The 10,362-nt window shown below is 41.7% G+C and overlaps 1 protein-coding gene across 2 annotated transcripts in view; it reads left to right on the top strand.

Annotated features, from left to right (window-relative positions):
• The window catches only part of Dcun1d1 (defective in cullin neddylation 1 domain containing 1), a 40,893-nt gene that overhangs the window by 8,389 nt on the left and 22,142 nt on the right, over window positions 1–10,362 (top strand). For both annotated transcript variants that reach the window (XM_021196243.1, XM_021196245.2), the window contains exons 2-4: window positions 3,533–3,749; window positions 5,761–5,929; window positions 8,557–8,687. In XM_021196243.1, coding sequence (XP_021051902.1) covers window positions 3,533–3,749; window positions 5,761–5,929; window positions 8,557–8,687 — 517 coding nt within the window. The remainder of the gene's footprint in view (window positions 1–3,532; window positions 3,750–5,760; window positions 5,930–8,556; window positions 8,688–10,362) is intronic.

Below are 10,362 nucleotides of genomic sequence, written 5' to 3'. Positions count from 1 at the left end.
TTTTTTTTTTTGTCTTTTTTTTTTCTTTATTTACATTTCAAATGCCATTCCGAAAGTTCCCTATACCCTCCCCCTGGCCTTAATATGATTCTTAAATCTATTGAGTTAAAAAAGGAGTGAAGGGGACACACACAGGTTCAGGCACTGAGTGGTACGCATTCAGGCTAGGTGTTTTTTGTTGTTGTTTTTTGTTGTTGTTTTCGTTTTTTTGGTGAAGCAAACAGGTGAGTTTTACTGTTCAGATTATGGAAATTTTTCAGTTTTTTTCTCCTCCACACCCCACACCTTTCACTCCTCCTTTTTGGTCTAGAATAAAAACAAGGCTCTTACCACAGCCTGAGCATTACATGTCCTTGCATTCATACCACTTCTGACTTTTCTTGGACATTTGGTAATGTCTAAGTGGCCTTAACACTGGAGGATTGACAACTGTGCTGCTTCATCGTACCCACCAGCCACTCTGTCTATCCTTTTAAATCACAGCACCACTGGTGCTGAGCCATTGACGCTGGCTCACGGAAGAAGAGGGCCACTAGGTTTCTAATAGCAATATAGAAAAAAATCTACTGCCAGCTGTGGTGGCGCATGCCTTTAATCTGAGCACTCAGGAGGAAGAGGAGCTCTGTGAGTGTGAGGCCAGCCTGGCCTGTAGAGCTAGTTCTAGAACAACCAGAGATAGAGAAACCTGCCTTGAAAGACCAAATTTAAGAAAAAGAAAAATCAAAATTTTTTTCCTCTTCAGTTTTTCCCCCAAATCTTCTTTTCTCCTGCTTCCAAGAATTCTGTTTAATCTAGTAACCCTTTTCCTCTTCTTAGTTTGGCAAACTTAATACCATTTTCTCTTCCTGAGACCACCTGTGTGGCCTGGGGAAGGAGCTGGGAATGTTGTAAATGGCCTGAGCAGGGGCAGGTGTAATTTAGCTGGGAGAGCCAGCAGCCTGTGGAAGCAGGGCACCCTCCTGGAGGGAGATGATGGCTAAGCTGCTCTAGGTGCTGAGCTGGAAGGGTTGCTGTCAGCTGTTAGAGGAAGCACAGGCTGCTTATCAATCAGACTGCTTATCGGCCACCGCAGAGCAGGCAGACTCGGGACAGCTTCTGACCCTCCAACCTGCTCCCTATCAGTTGTGTGCCAGGTGCTGCTCATTTGTTTTTAGGAGGTTTCACATGGGTAATTGGCTCCTTTTTAAGAATATTTTTATTTCCCCAAAGACCAAAATTTTATACTTGAGCCGGACAAAATCGTTAATTGTATTTAAAACTAAGGTGTATAGCATGAAAGGAAATAGTTTATGTAATGTTGGTACTTGGTTGGATAAGGCAGTCTTCTTCCCTCACCATTTTCTAGTACCTAGCTTTCTGTTAGGAAGCCATCAGTACAGTGGACAGTTCTTGGCTTGTAGAAGCCATTTATGTTGTGCCTTTTAACCTTTAAGTCCTGTCTTGAGCAGCGAGCAGTACTGACCCAGTACAGTGGGACTGAAGTCCCAGAAAAGCCAGGTGGTCTTGCTGTGGAGGGAGAGCTACATCATAAGATTCTGTCAGGGTTAATTCACAAGTACTTGCCAGGTTCACTTTCTACATTGTTCAGAGGCCCAGTGACACCCAGCTTCTTTAAAAGGGTGTAAATGTGTCAGATTCCCAAGCAGAAAATAGGCTGTGCTTCAGAAAAATGTCTAGGTTGAAATAAAAATGGATTTCTTGTTTACTTTCAGTTAATTAACTTTCAGGAATTTAAATGATTTCCTTTTTGGTTTATTTCATTGGGATTGTCATTGAATAACGCACCTAAAGGGTATGAATAATCCTAGATCTCTGTAGCAGGGGCTCTCAACCTTCCTAGTGCTGGGAGCCTTGTTGTGAGAACCCCAACCAGCAAGATATTTCTGTTGCTACTTCATAACTGTACTTCTGCTACTGTTATGACTTGAAATGTAAATGGTTTTGGAGATAGTTTGCCCAAGTAGTTGTGACCTTTGGGTTGAGAATCACTGGACTGTAACTGAGGTGGTATGCAGAGCTGGCAGGTTCATCAGAGTACAGGAAGCTAGTCTATGTTACAGTTTTTGTTTCAGTGAAGCATAGATGAGACTCATGGGCATAAACGTATTTCATGTTGTGAGAAAGTTTGTTTCCATTATTGAGTGTGCAGCCTTCTTTTCCCTCTGTGATAGTGGAACAACTTCTATCTTTGAGAGTCTCTCAGAGATACTCAGAATGTCCGTCAGGCAGGAAGAGTCCTAGAAAAATCAGTAGGATTTGAATTCCTGAGGCTACTTATGTTTTCTCATTTCTTCTACGAAAGCTGGCTGATTTTTACGGACAAATTACTTAGCCTTCTGGGTCTGTTCTCTCTTATGTTCAGTCATGAAGTTTGTGATCTGTGGTGTTGCTTAAACTGCAGAATACTGTATCTTTAATGTGTTTGATACTCCATTTACATCGCAGTATTAGAAGAGCCCAAGTATTTTTGCTGAGAAGACAGAATTGGGACCTAACAGGAGAGGGCAGTGGGCCTTGCACAGGAGGCTGGCTTGGGAGAGAGGGAGGGCAGGCGGGCACGGGCCTTGACAGCAGGAGAGTAAGTAGAGAGCCTGCTGGCTATCTTATTTTGCTTTGGGTTTCAGTCAGAGAAGTGGATCCTGGTCAGCGTAGGGCAAGGGAAAGGGGGAAGAAGGGGAACACAGAGCCTCTTGGGCACAAGCAAAGTGAAAGAGAATTTCTTCTAGGAAACAGAAGGGAAGAGAGTCTTAGTGAGAGACGGTGTCTTAGGGACCAGTGGGGTGGCTCAGCCGGTAAAGAAAGGCACTGCTAGCCACCAACCCTGATGGCCTGAGCTCTGTCCTGTGTTAGAAGGGAGAGCTGACTACTGCAGACTGTCCTTTAACCTTCACATTAGCATCTTGACGTGCATGTGCCCTTAAGTGTACGCGCGCGCACACACACACACACACACACACAGACGGACAGAAACACAGAAAGAGAGAGGGGGAGAGGAAGAGGAAGGGAGGGGGGAGGAAGAACACACTAAATATATAATTAAAAGAACCTTTTTAAAGGTTGGATATAAGTAGGTAGATGCTTCTTATTTGAGGGAAATGTGAGGGAATTCTACTAAGAGTTACATGTTTTGTAAATACCAACTAGGAGGAATGTAGGATGTTCATATTCCATTACGTTGTTTGCTGGACAGCACAAACCCAGGCAGGTAGTGCTGCACTGGCCCTAGGACTGCAGCCAGTACCTGCTTAGTTCTCTTCCCATGGTGCTTTGGCTCCCTGAATGTCTTCTATGATGGAAGGAGCCTGAGCTCCCTGTTCTGTCTCCATGCTTCTTAGCTTTCCAGAAATCTACCAAACTTTGTCTTTCAGATATTTTTAAATTGTCTTGCTGATAATGATAGGTCACAAATGAGTTTTAGTAAAAATGTTTTTATGTTTTGTGGGGAAAAAAACCCTTACTAATGACTACAGTTAGCTCCATTAAAATGTGTAGTGATGCTGTATAGTTTCAGTTTGTTTTCTGGTTCTCCTAGAACAAGTTGAAATCATCGCAGAAGGATAAAGTTCGTCAGTTTATGATCTTCACACAATCTAGTGAGAAAACTGCAGTAAGTTGTCTTTCTCAAAATGACTGGAAGTTAGATGTTGCAACAGATAACTTTTTTCAAAATCCAGAACTTTATATACGGGAGAGTGTAAAAGGACCGTTGGACAGGAAGAAGTTAGAGCAACTGTACACTAGATACAAAGGTGAGTATTTGGGTGTTAAAAGTCGTGGCTTGTTTCAAGAAGTTGTCTTCCCAGATGGTGGAGTTCAGTGTGCTCAAGAGAGCTACAGCAGATGCTGGAGCTAACAGGGTCTTCCAGGAGACCTCATTCTCCTTTCTACTTAATCTCTGCTTGGCCCCTCGCCCATTCTGCAGTTTGAGAATGGAAGATTGGAGGCAATTTTTCCTAATCTTGTGTTTGTAAAACTTGCTGAGCCAGGTTTAAGAAAGCCTGTATAATAACTTTTTGTAAGTAATGTACTTTTAAACAGCTGAACAGCTGACATCAGTGGCATAAGCCTTCATCTCAGAGGTGAAGGCAGTCAGATTGGGAGTTCAAGGTTAGCTTAAATTGTAAGACTATCTTGGAAAAGGGAAAAAGCAGAAAAAACAAAAACAAAAAGAAAAGGATAACAGTTTCTTTATCTGTTCCTTATTCTCCTCAGGGTAGCCTATATGTAATAATCCAGTATGGATACATACATGTCTTTTATGTTTTTAAGGAGATATATAGAGAGTTATTTTCAAAATTTCCCCCAAATGGGATTATATTATATCCATAATTCATGCTCCAAAGTGTTGCTATATACCCAGCCTGTTATACACTATTGTCACCACCAAATATTTTACATCTTTTCTTTTTAAAATTATTTATTTATATTCCATCTGTTGCCCCCCTCCTTGTCCCCCTTCCCACAGTTCTTCATCTTATCCTACCTCCTCCTTGCCTCTGAGAGGGGGCCTCCTCCCAACTCCCCACCCCATGACCAATCCCCCTTCTTAGGCGCATCTTCTCCCACTGAGGCCAGACCAGGCAGTCCTCTGCTGTATATGTGCTGGGGGCCTCGGACCAGCCTGGGTGTGCTGCCTGGTTGGTAGCTTAGTCTCTGGGAGCTCCCAGGTATCAGGGTTAGTTGAGACTGTTAGTCTTTTTATGGGGTTACCCTCCCCTTCATCTCCTTCAATCCTTCCCCTAATTCCTCCATAGGGGTCCCCAACTTCAGTTTAATCCATACATTTTACTTTTTTTTTTTTTTTTTTAAGATTTATTTATTTATTTTATGTAAGTACACTGTAGCTGTCTTCAGACACTCCAGAAGAGGGCATCAGATCTTGTTACGGATGGTTATGAGTCACCATGTGGTTGCTGGGATTTGAACTCTGGACCTTCAGAAGAACAGTCGGGTGCTCTTACCCACTGAGCCATCTCACCAGCCCTCCCCCTTTTTTTAAAAAAGCAAATCATATTTGATAGCAATATAGAGGAGCCTCTTTCTTTGTATATTTAAAAAATAGATTTCCTTTTGTAAACATCAAATACTTAAACTGTTGAGATTAAAGGTTGAATTGTATATTTCATTTTATTAAGTCTTAAGCAATTGTGGTAAAATGAATTTTCTTTTAAGTAAAAAGATTTTCTAATTTAACATTGGTTAATTTTGAATACTTAGTAAAATATAGGTGCCTTAATTTAAAAGTCTCTTGTCCCTATATAAGCATGTCTGATTTTATTTGTGTGTGTGACATTTTCACATAGATAAGTGTGTGTGTGTGTGTGTATATGTGTGCATGTGTGTGTGTGTTTTTTGTTGTCGTTGTTTTTTTTTTTTTTTTTTTTTTTTTTTACATATCTTACTATGTAGCTCTTATCTATTCACTGTATAGACCAAGCTGATCTTGAACTCACAGAAATTTGCCTGCCTCTGCCTCTCATACTGGGACTAAAGGTGTGTAGCACCAAGCCTGTGGCTCCATTAGTGAGATTTTTAAAAATTAACTATCCAACTACTTTTACACTTTCTTGTACACTTTAACAGTACTGCTTAGGGGTGCACTGACATAGGCTGTTATGTGGGGAAAATCTGTGAAAATAATACAGCTTCACGTCTCTGGTATATTGTGATTTGTTTTAAAACAGAAAATAAAACAGTATCTTTTGTTATGAGTATAACAAAGGATGGCACTAATTTTATTCTGTATTGGTGTTTTTAAAGACCCTCAAGATGAAAATAAAATTGGAATAGATGGTATACAGCAGTTCTGTGATGATCTGGCCCTCGATCCAGCCAGCATCAGTGTGTTGATCATTGCATGGAAGTTCAGGGCGGCCACACAGTGCGAGTTCTCCAAACAGGAGTTCATGGATGGCATGACAGAGTTAGGGTGAGTATGTAACTTCCCGAGGAGACAGACGGGATGCTCTCCAGGAGATGATGGAGTTTTGTCTTCTGCTTTAAATGGAAATCTAAGTTTTTACTAGTCTACAAACAGTACTGAGCCCGTATGTTGTCTCCCTGGTATTTTCTGGGTTTGCCAAATGCCTGTATAATTTTGTAGTCTTCCCTAACTGCATTGCTCTAGTCATTTCTTCCTAGGAGTCACTAATATTAAAATTATCTGACATAAGTATTTAACATAACAAAGTAAAATGAAAACTTATTTCCTATTTTGTGGCTGCGTATTCTGAAGTGATAAAAGTGTAGATTTGAAGAACTAGAGGGGCCATAGAAATGTTAAATGCGTTTGGCTCTGCTTACTGCCTCAATGGCTGGTTAGTGAACAGGTTTGAATAAGTAGATTGAAAAGTCAGGAAAAGGTTTGCTGACAATTGCTAGTTGACTCTCAGGACTGCAGAAGTAGTCTGAAAGCTGGGCATGGTGGAATCCCAGCCCTTGGAAGGCAGATGCAAGAGGGTCAGGAGTTAAGGTCATCCTCAGCTACATAGGAGCTCAAGGCCAGCTTGGCCTGCCGTGTGAGAGCCTATCTCCAAAATATAACAAAACCAAAAGCTAACATTGACCGAGCAGGGCTTCATTCCCATAACTCTTTTTCCTGTCTGTTTATAACTCTGTGAGGGAAATAGTTTACTGACCCATAAAAGATGATAAAACCAGGGGATATTCCAGTCGGGACTAAAAGCAGGGTTCTGCTTACTGAGTCAGAAGGGCTTTGGAAACCTGAACAAAGTCAGGACACAACCTCTTAAGTAATTTGAACATAGAAAATTTAAAGAAGTGCTACACCATGTAAGAGAAAACTTGAATGTGTGAAGAGGTGGCAGTAGCTGTTGCCACCCCTGGGGCTTCATGAAGTGAGCCAGCCAGTCAGGTCAGAATTCAGTCCCTGGGAAGAAGGCAGGGCTGCAGGAGCAGGGTGCCTGCTCAGAAGCTGCTACCGTGGTAGATAAAACTGGTTAGAGGGCAGGGGTAGGGGGAAGGGAGGTGGGGGGCTATTGTAGGAGTCATCAGCACTGGGAGATAGCACTGGGACCTTTCGGACACTAACACCATTTCCCTCTACTGACAGCAACCTGGGTAAAATTCTCCTCCTTCCCTTGTCCTTTTAGCCCTGTAGACCCCGCAGTCAGTAGACCCTGACCCTGAGTGAGCTGGCAAAAGGAATGTCCAGAGGTTTGTGACTGGCAACTACAGAGCAGGGCAGAGCAGGGTGGGCTTACATGAAGAGACAATAAGTTAGTAATGTGCCCTACCCTGTCTTCCAGCCCAGCCAGCTTGTCCTATGCCTGCTGGGCTTTACCATCAGAGACACATCTCACTAGAACTATGGAAAAGCAATGTCTTTGCTTATGGAAAACATAGTAACAGTGCATCCTATGAAATGTTACAGAGAATGTAGAAGGAAGATAGACGGCAGAAGTATTTAGAGGATAGACTGAGTTGATTTGTTTGTGGAATCTTTAAGATATAGGACACTTCTGTCATAAGTCCATGGCTAGGAGAAAAGTAATTTGGTGCATGTTGAAAGCTTTGTAAACATAGGGAAAACCCTAATTCTGCATTAAATAATTTAGTTGAAGGTACTCAGGTCTTAGCTAGTATTTATTAAAAGCAAGTTTTCAAGAAGAACACATCCTTAGCAAGAGGCCTAGTTTGGAAGCTATTCCTTGGTCTGTGTGCAGTGCTAGCTGTCCCTACCGCAGTGAAAGAGGTGGATATGGGGCTGACACAGAAGTGGAGTCTGCAAGTCAGCGTGTTGAGAGTTTGGTGAATTAATATATTTAAAAAGCATAGCCAGTTTCTTTTAGAAGCAGTAACTGTAACATTCCATCATTGTGGGCTTTGTCGTCTTTTTATACCAACTCTAGACAAGAGTTCCCCAGCACCCATGGCTTTGTGAAGCTTTAGTGACTCATAGTTGACTGTGTTCACAAATTACTGGTTGAAAGTTTCCAGGAAAAAAATTCCTAAGTTTTAAGTTGGGCATCATTCTGAGTAGAGATGTAAGATTTTAAACTGTCCTGCTGTCCTGTCTGAAGAATAACCTGTCCCTTTGTCCGGCATGGCCCCACTGTACCCTGCCTGCCTGTTAGTCATTTAGTGGCTTTCTTAGTTACCACCAGCCTTGGTCTCATGACCAGTGCTTGTGTCCAGGTGGCCTGAAAGTGTGAGAGCAGTGATGCTTGCAGTGAAGGTGTGCCAGAGCGAGCGCATTGCCGTTCCAGGAGAGAGAGCACATGCATAGCCTTTCCATTACTGCATAACTATTTTAATATTAGTTCCAATTAATCTCTTGCTTTGTCTTTTCTGTAAGTTGCACTTTGTATCACAGCTATGTATGTGTAGGAAGAAGCCGTGTGTATGGGGGTGGGCATGGTGCTCTCCAAGAGTTCAGGGTCAGTGAGGGACTTATGTAAACAGGAAATCCCACCTACTTGATTTTTTAAACATAAGTTTTAGGAAACAAATGCAAGCCCTCATAGGAATAATTAAGTTAAGTTTTTAATTTATAGCAAAAAGTTAACCATTTATAAACTTAATTTTATAATGTAGATGTGACAGCATAGAAAAACTAAAGGCCCAAATACCCAAGATGGAACAAGAATTGAAAGAACCAGGACGATTTAAGGATTTTTACCAGTTTACTTTTAATTTTGCAAAGAATCCAGGACAAAAAGGATTAGGTAAGAATATTTTAAAATTATATTTGGTATTTTACATATATTTAAGTACATTGATAGTATCACTTTTGCAACAGAAAATCTTGTGGTTTGAACATAATGTTATGAAAATACCAGCTTTGGAAAACACTGAGCACTGAGTATTTAGTTAGGGAACTTTGGGCACGGTGCAGCAGAGGGTCGCTTGGATGTCTTACGGGAACCACTGAATCGTTAAAACACAAAAGCTCTAGCTACACACCAGAAGTGGCCCTTAGGATTTCACTGGCATTTGTTTATGGGCTCTTTTTGTCCATAGAGACTCAAGAAAGTTTCAGGGTCTTAGGATCTACAAAGATACATTGCAAGATCACTGTGCCCCAGACACAGTGCACAAAATCTTCATTTCTGGTTTTTTTCTTTTTACATTTGAAATCTGTAAGAAAGGGTGAAAAGAAAATGACCGAGACTCGTAATCTTACTGGGAAAGCAGTAAACATTGCAGAGCTCTTTGCCCTGTGGTGTCCCCTCCTCTTAGGACACGCTTAGATCGGCCAGACTGTTCTAAGTCCAGTGTGCGGCTGTTTGCGGTGGGCCAGCTAGGGGCTGTGAAAGGAAAAGGTGGAATGGAATTTACAAAGTTCCTAAAAAGCTTAGACAGCTTAGACAATCCAGAGTAGTAAAGAGAGGGTTCCAAAGAAGAGGAGGAGTAACTAAAGCCAGAGAGATCAGAAGGTGCCTTCCAGGCTTTGGAGATAGCAGCGGGAGGCTTGTTATCTGACTGGATAAAGAAAGGCAGTGATAATGAAGGGCTGGGGGCTCCCACACTTAAAGATAAGTTGAGACTATGCAAGAGGGAAGGCATTGATTTGATTTTAGAGAGACACAGAACAGCTAGATTAATAACCATAGGCTTCTTTTGAAAATGGGACAAAAATGTTTTGAGTTGGAGTGTGTGAAAAATGGAACCACCAGGAGTCTTCCCATGACAGTGGTCCTGTTGAATGTGAGCTTTTAGTGCACCTGTTGGTAGTGGGCATCTTCAGGGCATGTGCCAGGGGTGGTATAGCTGGGTCCAATGGGTCCTCAGGTAGTACTATGTTCAATTTTCTGAGGAACCGCCAGACTGACTTCCAGAGTGGTTGTACCAGCTTGCAATCCCACCAGCAATGGAGGAGTGTTCCTCTTTCTCCACATCCTCGCCAGCATCTGCTGTCACCTGAGTTTTTGATTTTAGCCATTCTGACTGGTGTGAGGTAGAATCTCAGGGTTGTTTTGACTTGCATTTCCCTGATGATTAAGGATATTGAACATTTTTTTAGGTACTTCTCAGCCATTTGGTATTCCTCAGTTGAGAATTCTTTGTTTAGCTCTGTACCCCATTTTTTAATAGGGTTATTTGGTTCTCTGGAGTCTAACTTCTTGAGTTCTTTTATATATATTGTATATTAGCCCTCTATCAAATGTAGGCTTGGTAAAGATCTTTTCCCAATCTGTTGGTTGCCATTTTGTCCTGTTGACAGTGTCCTTTGCCTTACAGAATTTTTGCAATTTTATGAGGTTCCATTTGTCAATTCTTGATCTTAGAGCATAAGCTATTGGTATTCTGTTCAGGCAAATTTCCCCCTGTGCTCATGTCCTCCAGGCTCTTCCCCACTTTCTTTTTTATTAGTTTCAGTGTATCTGGTTTTATGTGGAG

This window comes from Mus pahari, chromosome 4 (assembly GCF_900095145.1).
Source record: "Mus pahari chromosome 4, PAHARI_EIJ_v1.1, whole genome shotgun sequence".
Lineage (NCBI taxonomy): Eukaryota > Metazoa > Chordata > Mammalia > Rodentia > Muridae > Mus > Mus pahari.
Note: the sequence above shows the minus strand (reverse complement) of the source record. Positions and strands in the feature narration are given on the sequence as shown.